This window comes from Lissotriton helveticus, chromosome 12 (assembly GCF_964261635.1).
Source record: "Lissotriton helveticus chromosome 12, aLisHel1.1, whole genome shotgun sequence".
Taxonomy (NCBI): domain Eukaryota; kingdom Metazoa; phylum Chordata; class Amphibia; order Caudata; family Salamandridae; genus Lissotriton; species Lissotriton helveticus.
The window spans coordinates 917,401,859-917,421,027 of NC_136073.1; the positions used below are offsets into that span (position 1 = coordinate 917,401,859).

Here is a 19,169-nt window from a genome sequence, read left to right on the forward strand (position 1 = left end):
CAAATCTAATTTAGCCCACATTCCCCTCACCTTTGGAGGTAAATCACTGTGATAAAAGGCCTGCGTTTCTTACAGTCAATCATTGCAAAGTGTGATGGAGACTGAGAAGGGCTCTCAGGCCAAGATTCCTCTTAATAAATTGCAATTTGATTTATATAGTGCTTATTACCCCTGTTGAGGCATTGAAGCACTTTACAGCAAGTAGCATGCTATCCTGGCCCACAAGATTACTGATTTGAATCCAGTGGTTATTTATTATTTTCATTTACTGGGATTAGATTTGTGCTCCCCATAAAAACATTCTGTGAATTTCCTCCAGTGTCTTAGTGGCAGGTTAAAGCAATAGGTATGTGGTGTGATCGAATTGAAAGTTTTTATGTCCAAATCAGATTTTTATGCAGGTTTTAGAATTTAGTCGGTCGGGGGGCAATTTGGACAGCATGCATTCTGAGGATGTCAAGCTGTAGGAATACAAATAAAATGATGTGCATGTGCAAGTGCTATAATAAGTATGTTTGATTTGCATTAGTACCAGGCAAAACACTTTCTCTTGCCAGGATTGATTTCTGGTGCGACTGTAATGTCCCCTACATTCTAAACAGGCGTGTGCCCCTGCTGTGATCACCTAACCAGGCGTGTATCTAATATTCTGCCTTTTTGTTGTGGCTCTTGTGTCGCACTAATCTCGCACGTGCGCAGAAACCTAGGCTTGCCCTGGACAATGTGAAGCCCAGGACCGGTCTGAGACCAGTGGGGCACAACAATAGTGAACCTAGAGTGGACAAATGGCTGTCCTCGTCTTGGTGGTAGTGCGGTAGGCAGTGGTGGCAGCATACCATAGGTTATGGTCTCCTATAGTTGACCCAGAACCTTTTAGGTGTGTGTCCAGTCAGGTGTTGACCAATGACACCCCTCATGTAAAGTTTGCTTAATCCTTTGTGTTTGTGGAGAGCGTGTGTGAGAAAATGGGGTTCTCTTACAGTAATCCCCCCACACCCTTTTGCCTGGCTTTTGATGCAACTTTGGCTGTAGAGTAGAGTACAGGGTCCCTGCTGTCCAGGTTCCCAGTACCAATGTTCTTCCCCTAAAACAACATGTCCACAGTTGGTACTTCTGCTCCCTGTAAGTCCCTAGTAAGTGGTACTCTAGGTACCTAGAGGCTGAAGAGGTTACCAGGGACCCCCTCACTAGGACCCTGCCACTGCTCCTGCAGTTGGCATGCCACTGTGAGGTGAAGAAATGACCAAGTCAACATGGCACACTGCTTGAGTGCCATGCCAGCTAGCACTGCCTAAGATATAGGTAAGTCACCCCTCAGGCAGGTCTTACCAGCCCTAAGGTAGGGTGCACTATATCCCAGATGTGGGCAGATCTGCATGAGCAGATATGCAACTACAATATATGGGTATTTTCCCTAATATTGTACATGCCAGGGAAACCATAGAGCGTACAAGGGCGGGGAACTTGACAACTCGAGTTCCAGAGCAACATGATGGCTTCACTGAACCCGGGAGTGTTTGGTACTAAACTACTTCCTTCAATAACTCCTCACTGACGCCAGTGTGTGCTTTATTGTACCATGTACCCAGAGGTGTGGTTTCTGATTGGCTGTAGGCAGCCAGCCACCACAGTCATGTTTCTGATGGCAGCCCTTAGTTTGCAACCCCACTTTGGGTGGGAAAACCGGCTGTAAAATTAAAAAAGATAGATGTTGTTGGACCCGGCCTCGTGGCGTGGTTCACCTCTGTCCCTCCACACCCTGCGAGCGTAAGCCTGTACCCCTAGTCCCCTCTGCCGCCTCCCCACTAGTATACCCTGCAATCGGAGTCTGGTCGTCCTACCCCGATTACACCTAGATCCCCCTGGACCCTCGACCAGGCCTGCCTTCCCCGCTCCACTCCCGGCTCCGAGCGCCTAACATTGCATGCCCCACAAGGCCCGGACGCCATCTTCCCTTCCCGACATCCCTGTCTCCCTGGGCCTAGCGTGACCCCGGCCCCAGCGAAACCCAGACTCCAAAGACGCGCCAGTCCCGGCTGGGGGGTAAAGAGCTCCCAAGTGAGATAAGCCAGGGAGTATCGATGGCACCTCCGGCCTCCCCCGAGGGGCTGGTTTCTGTCACACCTTTGGCCCTCCCCGGTGGGCCAGTTTCGATCACCCTTCTGGCCTCCCCGAGGGCTGGCTCCAGACCCGCTGGGCGTCTGGGAATTCCCGGACCCATCTTTCAAAGGGATCAAAGAGCCAACCGCCGGACCTCGCCAACGACCAGCCCCCAGGGCCTGAGACCTCCGCCTGCGAGGGTCCGGAGATCAAAGAGCAGAAGAACTATAACTGGGCCCGCCCGACAAATAGCGGGCAGTTGTATCTTGGACCTAAAGCCCTGCTGATCTGATCGCGGCTGACCCTAAGAAGACTCACCCTGAACCTCAGAGCCCTGCTGACGCTGTCGCAGCTCAAGCTGAACTGAACCATCGGAGCCCTGCTGACGCTGTCGCGGCTCAAGCTGAACTGTAACCATCGGAGCCCTGCTGACGCTGTCGCGGCTCAAGCTGAACCTGCAACCATCGGAGCCCTGCTGACGCTGTCGCGGCTCAAGCTGAACTGTAACCATCGGAGCCCTGCTGACGCTGTCGCGGCTCAAGCTGAACTGTAACCATCGGAGCCCTGCTGACGCTGTTGCGGCTCAAGCTGAACTGTAACCATCGGAGCCCTGCTGACCTCGTCGCGGCTCGAGGAGTACTCTGGTCCGGCGGGACCATCGAGCCCACCATCACGACCGAGCCGACTCGACGGAGGCGAAGCAGCCAGTACGACCATCATCCCGTACCCCCCGGCTCGAGGATTGAGAGCTGTGCGTAGGGCACGCCTCGTACTGAACCAGAGACTAAAGACTGTCCCGCTTCCCCCTTCCCGAATCCTCAACGAACTTGTGGTCCCTCGACCCCTGTGTATATAAGAGTGCCTTCTTCGTTTTATTGCTTATATAAAGACCTTGTTACTAAAACCCAACGGTGTGGTGTCTGTTCGTAGTGTGATGTAAGCACAGTGTGTACGATCCCAAACCCGAAGGCCTCCCCGGCGAGGACCTCACATCAAGACTCGGCGAGTTCTGTGGGAGAGGTGGATCTTGGGGTGTCTGGGTGAGCACAACCTGGCCCTCGGAGATTGCCCCTTCCAACAGATGTGCCCACCTCTGCCCATGCCACCCCTAAGGTGGGGGAAGCGAGGTGAAGCACCGCTTTCCTCCCCGCCATCTTGAAGATGGGGCAAACCCTCCAATCAAGGCCAGGTCTATGCCCTCTCCCACAGGTAGGTGGCCTAATCAAGGGTGTAGGCATCTCTAGGCACCCTAGGTTAGGTGCCCATTGACCTTACCTGCTACTCCCCTAAAACAGCTCCTAAATTTAGTATTAGGTGGCACCTCCAGATCTGGCACTGAGATCTGTGATTATCTCAGAAGAAAGAAGACACCCTGCAGCAGACGATGAGAACTTATTTTACTTTATTTTTATTTATAAAGTTTTGTAATGTGCGAACTTGGCCCTAGAAGGGTATCCGAGCGCTTTACAGAGTAGTCGAAAATAGATAATCACGAAGCATAAACGATGACGATGTCTGTTGCAATCAGGAGTGGGACAGTGAGTTATAAACCAGGACTCAGACGGCGTGCAAGGCCTAGTTGGGGAACAGCGTTGGATCAGTATCCAGAGAATGAGACAGTGGGTTCAGGGTATTTGTTCATTAAAAGAAGTTTGACTTCTTTTTTTGAATGAAGTGATTGAAGGGATCTGTCTAATTTCAGGAGGCAGGGAGTTCCAGATTCTAGGGGCCAATCCGGAGAAGGCTCGGTTGTAGGTTTTATTTTTTTGAAATTTGAGGTTTCAACAGTAAGGTGCTGGTGCTTCTAGATCTGCCACCGCCGAACAGTTCCAGGTTGTCAGCTAGGTTCTTCAGTGTATTGAAGTGTAGGGCTTTGTGGGTCATGCAAGCAATTTTCACCTGAATCCTTTCCTCCTAAGGGAGCCAGTTTAGTGCCTTCAGATCTGGAGTGAGGTGGCTGTCCCATTTTGTAGGAGGGAGACTCAGCCAAATTAAATTATATGCGAAGACTATAATGCTAACCTAAGATTTAGTACTGAGAGCTTGGAGGATATGACCATACTTGATTATGTTAAGGACTCGGACCGTAGAGGGTCTGATCTGAGTTGGTAGCGGGTGACCTTGTTAATATTGTTCAACTTTTTGACAAAGGATTTCCCCAGTGCCAACTTTTAGAGGACGAGGCTTCACACAATAGATTGTATTTTTTCCATGCTTAATTTGTCCTCTATTTTCATTGAGGGCTATAGCCTAAAAACTAATTGGGGGGTTCATAATGCCTGGTGATAGTAGGGCTTTTCCAATACAAAAAGAGGTGTCCCCGAAATGTCTTCTTCAAATGATGGCTGCAGACTATGTTGGTTCCTGCCAGTACCGGAGCCTTTTCTTGCTTCCCTCATTGCTAGTCACTTGGAGATTTTCCTCATCTGCTTCTCCGAGGTTACTGCGGAGGAAGACATGTTGGGTTATTTTGGGAATCCTAGCTAATGCATCAAAGAAAGCTTCATAAGGATGTGCTGACTACTCCTGAGTGGCCTAGATGGTTTAATACTAAAGGCTTTGTAGCTATCCGCAAATTTAGGAAGGTTTTGGCAGCGAATCCCAGGATCCAGGCCGAGGTAATGAACACACATTAACACTATAAAAGTATGTTTAAAAAAAAAAAAAAAAAGAAGAAATGAACTGTTAAGGGCGCACTGGAAACAGCGGTAGTTTGCAGTGGTCAATAAGAATAGTAACATGTTTTGTAATGAAGGCCTGCCCGCTAAATACACTGCGATGTGGCTTCACCTGCAGTGAGTGGGTTTCCTTTTTTCAGTCCCTTGATCAAGCAAATTTTTTTATTTTTTTATTTTTTATTTTGCAGAGTTTTATATAGCGCGAACTAGACCCGAACCGAATCAGGTATCAGAGCGCTTTACATAGCACCAGTTACGTTACATGAGGACAGACACACATTCATTTTAGGCATGGGGAGATTAAGTGATTTGCCCAGAATCACAGGAGGTTTTGGCGTCGTTACCGAGACTCGAACCCAGATCCCCAGGTCCGAGGTCGAGCGCCCTAGCCGTTAGGCCAACTCCTCTCTCACAATGAAGTTGAGAGTCCTACCCAGCTATTCATGAGCAGGGTGAAGGGTGCAGCATGTTGGTCACTTGCAGCCCTTGGCTATCAATCAAAGTCTGGGGGTCAAGACATCAATTTGAGTGAGTGCAAACCCAAGATCTGGGGTCCTTTGCTTACCACTGTGTTTATTGTCTTTATGGGCAACCGACTGGCACGTTCATGGGCACTCGAGGTGAATGTCTCTGTTTTTAGGAAAGGTGACTCAGAGGCTGCCAAGTGCTAAAGATCCGTTTATCTAATTGACAGCACTGTGAAGATCTTAAGCAGTGTTGTGTTTTCGCTCCTCAAACTTTGGTCTTAAGAAAACAAACTCTCAAACCCCCGTCAGTATGGTTTCAGGGCAGGGCTGGGTACAGTGGACCAGTGTATGTTGGGCAAGTATTACATAGCCAGGCGCTGCCCACTGTACCTAGCTTTTGTGGACCCGTCTGCCTCAGTCATTCATACCAAGTTGCTGTTCTGTTTGATATAGGGGTAGAAGTTTCATTGGTCATTTTTCTCCATTTCCTTCATTTTAACTTGGCAGCCAGAGTTTGTTATTGCACTTTGGGAGAACGGTCTGGTCCTTTTGATCTCTCGCGGGGAGTTTGCCGAGGTTGTATCCCACCCTGTTATTGTTTGCTCTTTATATTAACAATCTTATCCCCTGACTAGCCAATGCCTTTAACTATGTACTGGTGATGGGGTGACCCGTGTCGCACCTCTGTTGTATGCGGATGATTCAATAATTCTGGCCCGCACACTGAATACTCTCTATAAGTTGGTTCGCTCCTTTGTATCTTTTATGAGTGAACTGGATTTAGTTACCATTTTCATCAGTCTTATAATACTGTGTTTTCTTCTGAAATGACTATTAGGAGTCACTGAAATGCTACGACTCCGCCTGGATATTGGCAACATGGTGGGTCTTATTTTACTTGACATGAGTGGCGCATTTGACACGGTGTCACACACCGTGTTGTTGAAAGCTCTGCAATCCTTGGGTATTGAGGGCCTAGAGCTCAAATGGCTTGACTCCTTTCTTACTAACCGCACGTTTCAGGTTTTCTCTTCCACGGCCAGCTCTAAACCCCATTTGTCCCCTTATGGAGTGCCTCAAGGCTCTGTATTGAGCCCTCTGTTGTTTAATATTTACGTTTGCCCACTGGCAGATGTTGCAGAAGAGGCGGGCTGTCCCTCTCTTCAGCGAAGGAATCTGAATCGCCACTCTCCTGTCTGGTTTGAGAAAAATTGCGTCTTGGATGCATAATAATCTACTTCAACTCAATGGAGAAAAACACAGAAGTTCTGATCTTAGGGAAGCAACAAGATCTATGGGGTCCCCAGCACTGGCCCTCGGAAACGGGTCCCTTACCCCAGCCTGCTCATCATGTTCATAACTTGGGTTTTATCATCAACGACCAGTTATCGATGAAATAATAAGTCATGAGGTGCCTTCAACTTGTGTTCCCATTCTCAAATGGTTAAAGAAAATTCTTTGGATGCTATCTCTCTCTACTCAGAGAACAGTAGTCCAGGCCCTTGTTACATCTAGGCTGGACTACAGCAAAGTTCTCTAAGCTGTGATACAAAGATTGCAAGTGGTGCAAAATGCAGCTGCCAGATTGCTCTGCCAGGTTCCTAAGACTGCTCATATCTCTGGCTTTCTTCGCGATCTTCATTGGCTAACGGTGGAAAATTGTATCAAATTCAAAGCTCTGAACTATATGTTCAAAATCAAAACTGGTCTAGCCCCACAATATCTGCAATCTTTATTCCAACCCTATATACCTTCACGTCCCCTCCGCTCCACCACTCAGTCTAAATTCACTGTTCCCAGAATCAAACCTATGCGTTTACGCTTTCGATCCTTTGCTTACTTAGAATGTAATGTATGTATACTTGTAAAGCGCACTGTTACCTCGTTACGTGGCGTCCTGGCGCTGTATACCGCTGGGGAACCCGTCCTGGCTTTCCATGTGAGAGGGCACCCCATGGTGAAGCCAGGCATCCCCGGCGTTGCTGGGGCCGTTGTGACGATTAAGCAAGCTATTGCCCAGAGTTGCAGAGTGGGACCCATGGTTAGCGTAGGCACCTAAGCGAGAATTATCGAGTCCGCCGACATTGACCCAAGACCCTGCCGCGTCGGGAATTGAACCCTGGTCCCGGGCCGACCTCAGCTTCAGGGTCTGCCGCTTCTAACCAGTGAGCCACACTTCTCCAGTTCCCGTTGGAACTCTCTCCCCATTTCATTACGAAAGGAAACAGTTTGTGGGAATTTTCGCAGATGTCTGTAAACTTGGCTGTTCAATCTGTAATGCCTTTGTTCCCTATTTCCTCTCTTACCAGGCTGGCGCCGGGAAACCCTTTGGGGTACCTGTGCGCCTTATAAATTGAAATAACATAACATCATGGCTTTTGGCCCCGGTAAAACTAACATTTTAAATTCACCCCTTGGCAGTAAAATCTTGACTAGGGCCAATAGTTTTCCATACATATGAGTTTTTTACCCCCGACTCATTGGGTACTTGACATAGTCAGTTTCTAAACGCTTGTTTGAAAATGTCTAATTCCACAAAAGCCATTCTTAACTTACAGCCGCCTCAAGGCAACACAACAATGCTGCCTTTACTCGCAATCTATAAAGCTCAGAGTGTCGCAGCTGTTCTATATGGGCAGGTGGTTCGGGTTATTCTAACATATCATCGCTCCAGTGTGAGGGAGATCGTGTCTGTCGATGAATCCTTTCAGTCCCACCAGCCAGCTCACACGGTGATCTGCATACAGAGCTGTCCTTGCAGTATGTCTTGGTTCTAGTGCACCTGGCACCTTTTGATGCTTTAAGTATTATTTCACCTCGCAGGTAGCTGTACTGAATAAGGAGATTATCAAAGATTGCTTATCCTGTGAATATGGGCTGAGGGTATCCTGGCTTGCTTACATGAAGGAGTCTTTAAGTAAGATAGGCTTCACGGAATTCTTTGACGCACCCAAGTCTCTTTTTAAGCAATATAAACTGGTTACGCTTCGTTTTCTAGAGTTTAGCCGAACAGAGAGGCTAGGGGATGAAATAATGAAGGATTATATTGCACTTGGGCGAAGTAGTGCCACAGTCGTCCCTTAACTTGGCGGTAAAGGTCTTTCCTAGTCCGTTTAAGGGCAGGAACAGTTTGGCGACTATTAAGTTTCCCTCTCGGTCCTGGTTTGTTGAGTAGTAGCCTACTGAATTGTCTGTGATGATGCATCTTCCTTGTCTGTACTACATTTTGTTCTTTTGTAAATAATTTAGGCTGTATTCTGACTTATATTTAAACCCTTTATGAAGCCCCCGGAGCCCAGGCAGTGTAGAATATCGGTGCTATATCTGCAACCTTTAGATGACGCTGAAGCCTGTTTCTTTCCTCAAAGCAGCGGTTAAAGCACGTAAATCTGTGGAAAGATAACTGGTTATCAGTATTTCACTTTTGTATTTTAATCTAGCTGTTTCTGCGTTTTAAGGTCTTACGTCCGTTCCTTCTGTTAACTTCCCGCACTGGCTGATCCTTACATTCTGTTTATAGCGAACCCATAGAGGGTTTTGATATCGCCATGGTTTGCTGCTGGTGGGATTTGCATGGAGTTGCCACTGTTGACTTTAGTACAGGATTCTTTGAACAATGCTCCAACTTCTGTGCTTGATGATCAGTGGACAGATTTATGACAAATATAAGATTGAACCCTGCAGAGGCGTTTGATTGTCCTCTGTCTCTGTTGAACTGTTCATAGAATCCTTAGCCATGAACATAATAACAGAAAGCAGCGTTTCTGCTGCTTCAAATAATGGAGAGAACCTTGCACTAAAGTCTATATAGGCAATATATTTTTTTCATTTACTTTTCTTGCGGAGATGTGGCCTAGAGTCTAGAGCTGCTGACTTTGGAACACTGTGTCCCCAGTGAAACCCCCAGCCTCTGCTTAACGTCCTGCAATGCTGGGCTAATCACATAATCTCCCTGAGCCTTAGAGAAATGCAAAAAAAATTGTAAAATAGTCACGTTCTGGTGCACACTAAAAAAGGTACCATACATTTTTAGGATATAGGATAAATGTAGTAAGAGGTTTTTGGGAGCTTTCAGTTTTTATTAGGTTTATGAATGTAAATCACAGTAGAAATTGGAATTCACAAAAATTTAAGATAAAGACAGTAAGGCATTGTGAAATAGAGTTTTGCCTCATCTTACACTTAGTCGACTGTAGACAAACAAAGGGGCTTCTTAAAACATGAACATCTGCCCTTAGCATTAAATATAGAATAAATATTATAAAGCTTGTGTTTGTGCCAAAGAGGCCTTTCTCTAGCAGAGCACTCCAGCAGCATGTGGCCTCAAGGGACCTCTGCTTTAACCCACAAGGTTCACTGTCTGGAGTCGCATGGAATGGGAGAACCAAAGTTGACACAGAAGAAACTAACCACCACACAGGACTCTGCGGCTGGGTTCTCCCTGACCGTGAAATATGATTTTGGACAATACAACTACAATGCTTGAATAATTTGCTCAAACTGTATCCAGCAGAAATGGTGAGTCCAGTCCATAAAAATATTCCTCTGTCATTTTAACTTGGAAGGCCAACTCCCAGGAATGGCACAAAAAATGTGTTCAAATAATTGTAAATGTACGCTTCTCAAATCTTTTAGATCCATGATTTTTTTAGCATGTCAAATTTTCACAAACCACCTGGTTTTAATCGACAATAGGTGGGTGATTTTTTTAATTTAACTATAGCATTGTGTGGCCGTGCAATGTCATTTACAAACTGCACATTTTCAGTTAAAATGGCCACTAAATTTGCACCTACATACCGTTTTAACGATAAGACTATATTGCACGCAAATGATCATGTGTGTAAATCTGGTTTGAATGAATATTTATAATTTGCGCATCACAGTTGGGGAAACACTAACATAAGGTATTATTCAAATCTTTACCTATATGGAAAGATCGAAGCAGGTGCAGATATTGGAGGCTACACACTCCAGCCAGCTTCAGAGTAGAGGCATCGAATGCTGTGGACAGTTACTGAAAGATGACCAACTAACACTGTATGAAAAGATGAACGAGGCATCACCAGTGAAACTGTCTATGTGCAAATAGTTTCATCTGAAATTTTACATAAGGTTGACTATGCAGTTAAGCTCTTTCAAATTGTAATGGTATTTTTATAATGCTTACTATCCCTTACTAGGCATTGAAGCCCTTTTCAGTGAGTAGCATGCTACTCCGGAACCCAATATGGATTAGTAGTGGGTTAGTATAGGGAAATATCACTTGTTAAATCGAGTGGTGGACATGTGAGGATGTTAGTTGGAATTGTTAGGATAAAGAGGGCTAGAGGAAGGAAGAGTCAAAGTGGTATTTGGGAGATAATAGTAGTAAAATGAGGTTTGGGATGAGTGAAAGCAGAGTTAGAGCAGGGCTCATAAAATCCACTCGCCCGTTCACATTTGCGAGCCAGATTTAATTTTGACGAGCTATTTTTAGGTCCAACTCGTCCGAAAATTTCTGGCAAGTAGGAAGACAAAGTGACTTTTGACCTCTGTCTCTGAAAGCCGAGCAAATGTGACAAGATAGCAAGATTTAAAGGCATCCTTATTGCTCACAAAGTGAATGAGCAATAAAAAAGTCTTTAAATCTTGATAACTTGTCACATTTGCTCGGCTTTCATATACAGAGGTCAAGTGCATTTTAGTTGGGTTGAGTAGATTTTTTAAGTTACTAGACCTGCAGGTCGAGAGAGAATTGTATGATTTTCGAGCCCTGTAGAGGAGGGTAGAGTCCAGAAAGGATTATTAGGGAAATAATAGTAGAATGAGGTTTGGGATGAGTATAAGGATGGAAGAGTCTATACAGGGTTATTAGGGAGACCATAGTAATACAATGGTGTTTGGGATGAGTCCGAGTGAGGGTAGAGGATATATTGAGAGAGGTATAGGATGAGATATTAGAGCAATGTGCGTAGGAGAGAGTCGAAGGCCTTTCTTTTCTACAGTAGGCATAAAGTAATACATTTTTAGAAATGGAACTATATAGGAAGGCATACATGCATATGGGAAATTATAAAGAGGTATAAAGTTGTATTATATAAAGTCCCATATGTGCATGAATGGATAAAGAGTAAGAAACTCTGACTTTCAAGTTTTGCTGTACATAACTTTAATGTATTTGTGTATTTGTATTACATTTTTCTTGTGGAAATGGTATGCATTTTTTCTTAAATTATTTAACTGTATTTTATATTTTAACAATATTTTAAGTGACACTTATGGATACAATAGTTAGGATTAAATTTACACATTGTGATAGATAAAATTAAACCGAGACCCATAAGCATATAATCAGATAACTTATATAACTTATCACGCAATGTGATAGATAAAACATAAGAAATAAATCAGCATGACTTAACTGTGCAAGCTACTTTACCTCAAAATGTTGAACCGACTGTCAAAGAAATAGAGAACATCATTTTCTAATCTATTTGGAATAAAAAGATTGGGGGAACTCAATAAATATAATACACTCCAAGGATAACCTTCTATGGCAGCTAAGAAGATTTCCTCAGTATGTAAAATGCTCTGCTAGATGCAAGAACGTTTGCAACTCCTGCTGATACGTCGCCCTTCGTAACTAATCACTGTACACTATTGGCAAAAAAATAATTCTGTAGTGGCCTGGGATCAGAGGGTGCTTTTCTTGGACTGCAGAGTTCCAGAAGGCGACCGTGGAGACTATGTTAATCTGTTATACGTTATTGAAGGCACTCGTTTACGTAACAAAAGCATGCAGAAGTCCAGAAGTATCACCGGCTCCAGTTTGGTGGCTCAGATTCCGTCAGTCATGTCTGTAGATACAGTCGCGGGCCCCCTCAGAGGCACAGAGTGAGATGTGGTCAGTGTGCTTAAGGTGATTGGAAAACCAGCTTTATTAAGTATTCAATGACAAGTTCTAGTGGTAAACTGTAACCTTTCTGCAGTTAACCTCTCAGCAGTACTACTTTTGTATGTAGATTGGAAGGGGCAGAAGGGTGACCTGGTTGGAGGGTTGCAGGTCTTCAGGGCTCCATTTGTAGTCACAATACCAGGGTAAAAAAAAGTGATACATTTTAGAAAGTAAGAAGTAATATTTGTCAGAATAGATTGGCACATATCTGCCTGCAGAATGATCCGTTCTCTCTTGAGATGCATGTCTTCCCCCTTTCGCCCTCTGCCGTCCCCACTCCCCAGTATTCTCTGTTTGTTCCAGCATCTGAATCTGTGCTTTTGTAACATTATCAAACAGATCTGTAACTTTTACTTGTTTTTTCTTTTTGAGCCATCACATGCGCCTTTCAATGTGTCCGAACGGAATGCAGGGACCGCGCATTGTATTAAATCATCCACAGAAGGCCTTATGATTTACAGACATGCAACGTTTCTCGAAATTTGGGGAAAATGTCCCCAACTCTGTTGGCAATGGAAGTTCCAAGACGGCACCATGGCCGGTGTGCTGCCTTTCTGCCGGTGCACTCGGGCTCACCCTTCAGCTATAGCAGTGGCCACATTCTCAGATCTGCATGCTTTGTTGTTGCTTCCTAGTTTGTTGATTGGAAACCACACATGAACATATTCTTTCTAGTATTTGTCAGCTTTAAAAGCTCACACTAGGATCTGTGTTTACTTTATACAGTGAGAACTTTCATTTATTACAATATGTATTTTAAAATGGAACTTGGGACTGGTGCCAAAATGCTCTCAGATCGTATATTTCTTTTTATTCTGAGAGCTCTGAGACGCTTGGATTCACTGAGGCTCGTGGTGTCTTCGTTAGGGAGGGCTTGGGCGAGTGGATTAAAGTTTCACGGTTTCTCACTAGGTCTGCGAGTCCTAGGAATGCCTGACCACACATAATAACCACCATTCTCTGTTTGTTCCACAGAGAACGAAGCCATTATCAAGACCACGGGTCTGTGCATTCACCGGCACATCCAGACTGGGGAGGAGCTGGGCCCGTGCAGAGAGTGCGAGAAAACCATTGGCCAAAGGGTGGACCAGTACGGACATCAGGTGGTACACACTGGAGAGGAAGCATATGAGTGCACAGATCCAGGTGGAAACTCATGGCCAACGTCACAGATGGTGGATAATCACAGACCCCATACAGGGGATGGACCGTTTACAGAATGCGAGAAAAGCTTCATCAACAGCTCTTATCTGAAAAGGCATCAGGGGATCCATTCTGGAGAGGAGTCCTATGAGGACACAGAGCAGAATAAGAACTCCTGGTCATCGTACCAGCCCACAGACCTAGGAAGCCAATATGGCGTTGAATCCCCACAGCAAAGAAAAAGAAAAAAACGATTTAGTGAAGAGGAGCTGAATATATTAGTGGAGGAGGTGACAAGGAACTTCAACAGACTCTTTGGCAAAGCAGCTATGAAGGTCCCTGAAAGCGCCAAGAAGGCCATCTGGGTGAGGATCCAGAGCAGGGTGAATGCTGTTGGCATCACCCACCGCACAGTGGATGAAATCCAGAGGAGGTGGTACGACACACGACGACGCACAAAGGAAAAAATCTTTATCAGTATAAGTGAGGAAGAAGGCACAGAAGGACTCAGCCAACAGATGCCCCTCACACATGCCGAGAGTCTTTGTGAGGCAACAGTTTCACCAGAGGCTGCACATGTGTTGATTGGGATAGACACTTCTACTGTGAAACCCATGGAACAGCACTCTGAAACTGAAGGTGAGTGCAAAAACATCCACTCACTGCGCTTTTTGTGTGCTGGGCACACTAACCACCCTAACTATGTGATGGGTCACCTTGAAGATGCCTGCACAGAGTAAAACATGCCTCATGCAAGCACCATGCCAAAATGCACTCTTGTGTCTGTTATCTGTTCTTTGTACAGCCTGTTGCATGATGTAAAGTGTTGTTCTGTGTAACAATGTGAATCTATTCCCAACTTTACCTCTACTCTTGCTTGTGTTCACAGATCAAGGAAGCAGTGGTGCTGCTGAGGCAGATGTGATCGAGAAGACTGGACCACAGTACATGTGGGACATCAACCCTGCCACCTCATCAAGACCTCCGGGGATACAGGTTACCTCCCTTGAGGATGTTGCTAACACCAGTGGAACTGTATTTTCAACCACCCCAACACAGCGACGAGGACGTCAAAAAACACCCTTACACCCTATTCCACCGGATGCTAAATCAACCATTGACCAGGTCCGCGTTTTAGAATATTCCATGCTGCATGTGCAACAAAAACAGCTCCGTGCTATTAATAGCATGGGAAGGGAACTCCGCGATATGGGCAGCAGTGTCGCTGGGGCTTGTACTTCAATGCAAGGCACTCTCCAGAAGATATCTGAAGGTATAGACACCATAGCTCAAGCCATGGTTAAGCTTGTCGAGGGTCATACTGGAAAGAACGCAGTAGCACGAAAACAGCTGAATGATCGGACTATGTTGCGTTCTGTGGGACGTTTGGCCAATGCAACCACTCTGCTCAGCAGGCGCACGGTGGCTATGCATAAGGACATGGTTAAGTGCAATACTGATCTGACCAAGGGGTTGGTACAGATAAATACTACAGTTGGTGAGATGGCTATTGCCAACCCGCAGATGCGTGAAACACCCACCCCACCGCTGCACAGTGAGGAATTCAGTTCAGCGAGCAGTGCATCAATGGTGAGAGCTCCTGCCACAAGGCCAATGACTAGGAGGAGGGATGAGCCGGGTGAAAGTGACACTCCTGCTCCTCGCAAGAAAGGCAAGCATTGATCATTGAGTAACTGTCACCAGCGTGTAATCTCACTCTGGTCCCCTATGCTATGTTCATGGCATAGAAATGTTCTACGTATAGACATTCTAGGGACAACTCTCATAGATTGCAGGCCTTCTTGGATCGATCGTGCTATGGTTGTGTTCTTTTCTTAGCTGGTGAAGAAACTGAATAAATGACCCCGCTGATGCCGATCATTGTGTGGTATCTATTATCCATGATTGAGCTTTGGTTACCACAAAAGACCTGGATGCTCGCCGCCCTGGACAAACTTGTCCCTGAGCAGATGGAGAGCACTAGAACTAAAGGGAAAGGAGCGCCATGGTTTGATGCCACCTTGAAACAGAAGAAGCAAGCCCTTCGTAAGGCAGGGAGAAGGTGGAGACTCCACTACTGTCAAACAGAGGCTGAAATTTTTAAAACCTTGCTCTTAAAATATAAAGCTGACATCCTGGAAAGAAAGGCGGTCTTCTATGAGGGAAGAATTAGGGGAGCAATAAATATACAGCGAGAGACCTTTACGATTTTAAGGGAACTCACACAACGAGAAGGGAACATTTCTGCCTGTGATCAACCAGACTGTGACTCCTTCCAAACCTTCTTTTTACGGAAGGTACAGGATATCATCACTGACATCAAGGCACGGCCAACCACTACCACGCTGCCTAGCCTGAGTGCTCAGGCACCTTCCATGACTTTGAATAGCTTCCCTCCCCTTGACGACAAGGGCCTAGCAGAACTAGTCGGACAGATCAAGTCAGGCTCAAATATAGACCCATGTCCCCCAAAAATCTTTAAAATGGCCCTGCCAGGAATCCAGCCTCAGGTGCTGAGTTTACTGAATAACTCACTGAAGACAGGTTGTTTGCCAACTCAGATGAAAGAAGCCAGGGTCTCCCCACTTTTAAAGAAAGCCGGAACGGACACAAAAGCCTTAAAAAACTATAGGCCCATTTCGCAGTTACCCTTTCGAAGTAAGATCCTAGAAAAGCACGTCCTCAGCACTCTAGCCGGCCATCTGGAAGAACATGCAGCCTGATTCATCATTCTCCCGTTTTGCGAGCCCCTAATAGCGATTCATAGCGAATCGCTATTAAGGACTTGCAAAATGGGATTCATGTAGAAATTGCATAAAGAAATGCGATTCCTACACATTCCTTATTTGCGATTAGCAAATTGCTAATCGCAAATAAAGAATAACTCCCCATTCATTCCTATGGGCCAAAAGGCCCATAGGAATGAATGGGGAGTATTCCTTATTTGCGATTAGCAATTAGCTTATCGCAAATAAGATAGCGATTTAAAGGGTGTCCAAAGGACACCCTGTAGCACCCCTTAAATGCAAATTGAAACAGGTGTTGCGCACACACATGTCCAAAGGACATGTGTGTGTGCAACATGCAACTTAGAAAAATGCTTTTAAAAGCATTTTTCTAAGTTTTCGCTATTTACCACGAGGTTTGACCTCGCGGTAAATAGCGGGACGAAATTGCGAATTCGCAATTTTTAAATGGATGATGAATTGCATTTAAGGAATCTCAAATAGAGATTCCTTAAATGTAATTCCTCGCAAAATAGCGAAATCGCTATTACCAATTTTTGCATTTGGGATGATGAATCCCAAATGCAAAAATAGCGCTCGCAAAGGGCCAGATTCTCAGAATCTGGCCCTTTGCGAGCCGATTTCGGCTTGATGAATCAGGCTGATTGTCTCCTCCATTCCAGGCAGGCTGGGTTCCGGCCCCAGCATAGTACTGACTGGTCATGGCCTCAGTCGCCGATGAGCTGAGAGTCAGGGCAGATAATAAACAACCATGCGCCCTGATTCTCTTAGACTTATCGGCAGCCTTTGATACGGTCAGCCACACCATCTTACTGGACCGTATCGCGAAACTGGGGATCTCAGGCCAGGTGCTGAAGCGGCTAGAATCCTTCCTGACAGGTCGAACCCAGAGAGTGCAGCTTAGAGACCAACTGTCTGAGATCAGTGAAGTAACTTGGGGGGTGCCCCAGGGGTCGGCTTTATCCCCCCTGCTTTTTAACATTTACCTACAACCACTGGTGGAAGAGCTAATGCGTATGAATTGCGAAATTTTCAATTACGCAGATGATACCCAGCTTTTAGTTCGGCTGGATGACACCAGAGAGGCCCAGGAATCCGTGAGGAACCTGCTCAGCTTCACGGTCAACTGGATGACTAACAATCTGTTGAAAGTGAATGCTGACAAAATGGAGGTGTTGGTGATCAGTAACAAAGGGGACCCTTGGAGCGACCTGTACTGGCCTCCAGAATTGGGAACCACCCCGTCACCTGGCTCTGTAGTAAAAAGCTTAGGGCTAAGGATCGACGCGGATCCCTCAATGGCCCCCCAAGTTTCTGCCGTTGTTGGATCCTGCATTGGTGTGTTGAGGCAACTACGAAAATTAGTCCCTATCCTATCTGCCTCCACCCTGCAATCGATCGTATCTGCCACAGTTATTTCAAGAATCGACTATGGCAATGCTCTGTATCTTGGCTTGCCACAGAAGCTGCTGAGCAGGCTGCAGGTAATACAGAATGATGCAGCCAGGTTGATCCATTCTCTGCCCAGAAACTCGCATGCAACCCCCCTGCTTCAGAAGCTGCATTGGCTTCCAGTGAAATTTCGAGTCCAGTTCAAATGTCTCTGTGTGGCCCATAAGGCACTCTTTGGGAAAGCCCCAGAGTACATTAAACAACGTTTGAAGAGGCACATTCCTGGGAGACCCTTACGCTCGGGAACAATCTTCAATCTGTCTCAACCTCGGTTCAAATTAAAAACCAAAGGAGGCAGAGCCCTGTCTGTGCTTCTCCTACAACTGTGGAATGAGCTTCCGTCCTCCTTGAAGGAGGAATCAGAGATTCTACCCTTCAGAAAGAAACTAAAAACTCATCTTTTCAGAAAGGCCTTTATGACAGTCTAGGCGGTAGAACGGCTGAGGGTTTCATGGGCACCAGTGTGTTATGTTCTTCTGTTAAGCGCTTAGAGACCGGTGGTGATAGGTGCTATATAAACATTCCTTAACATAACATAACAAAAGGCAGTTGTGTGACCCATCTCTTCAGGCTTTGTCCCGACAGTGGCTGTGATCCATGAGTTGATTGGCATCCTCAACTGCACCTTCCTCTTCAGTCTCTACACGAAGACCTTTCCAAATGACAGTCATGGTGGTATTAAGGATTCCCTCGTTTTTGCGGTGGCGAAATCTGGATTCAAATGATGCAAATCTTGTCAACTCCCCTGCACACACTTGATGGCTGGGCAGTGTTCAAGTGTTGCTGTAGCAGGATGCTGAGGCTGACCAGTGATGTTAGCTCCACCTTGGTATGTCTAATGTTGTGTCTTATCAAGCACTTACCATGGTATTCACCATCACTTAGCTTCCTACTTGAATTTCTTCAGTGTCTGCCACTGTGCTGAACAAGTGCGAGTCGTGTGTTGTGCCAGAGCGTTACTTGTCTTCATTGGTGAGGATGTGATTGGCGTTTTAAGGCGACTGCTTGTTCAGCCCTGTTCTCTTGGCTTGCCGGGGGTGTTTCCCATCAGTGGCTCTTGGCTCCAATAGGTAATCTAGCAACACCATTAAAATCCTCTTGGACAGTTACATGGGTTGGCGGGCATGGTCCTCAGAAACTGGAGCATTTTTCACCTACATGTCAAGAGATGTTGAGAGTTCCTGTGTGCAGAACTACACAGGAATCAAAATGAAAACCTTGAAGGAGCATTCTTAGAACACCTAAATGAGCTAAACCACAAGTGGAATACCCTGGTGCAAAACACTACTATGAGATGAACATTGTTGGGACAGCTTAAACGTTCAGTGTTATGAACCTCGTACCCTCCTTCCCCTCGCCACTCACTTCTCTGTGCAAGTATGGAAGAAATAGAGCATGACATCGGGAAAACTAATATGACTTTGGTAACAAGTTTACGAGTTGTCCGATATGGATTTAAGGGCCATGAAATTTTTTTTTCATCGCCAATGCATTACAAAGATGCCTCTGCCATCAAAGATGACTCCCGCGGAGAGACCTTCATACCCTGGTTGAGGCAGAGCTGTCTATTAATGTAGCTACAACATTTGTTGAATTCTGTCAAGAAGTGCCTTCACAATACATAAAGTCATAGTATAATAATTGG

General features: G+C 45.7%; 1 protein-coding gene across 1 annotated transcript in view; it reads left to right on the forward strand.

The window, feature by feature from the left end:
- Positions 1–16,359, forward strand: part of LOC144798559 (uncharacterized) — a 49,134-nt gene extending 32,775 nt beyond the window's left edge. The window contains exons 4-5 of the mRNA XM_078669498.1: positions 13,158–13,964; positions 14,215–16,359. Of these exons, the coding sequence (XP_078525624.1) occupies positions 13,158–13,964; positions 14,215–15,008 (1,601 nt within the window). The 3' untranslated portion in view covers positions 15,009–16,359. The remainder of the gene's footprint in view (positions 1–13,157; positions 13,965–14,214) is intronic.
- Positions 16,360–19,169: the final 2,810 nt, after the last annotated feature.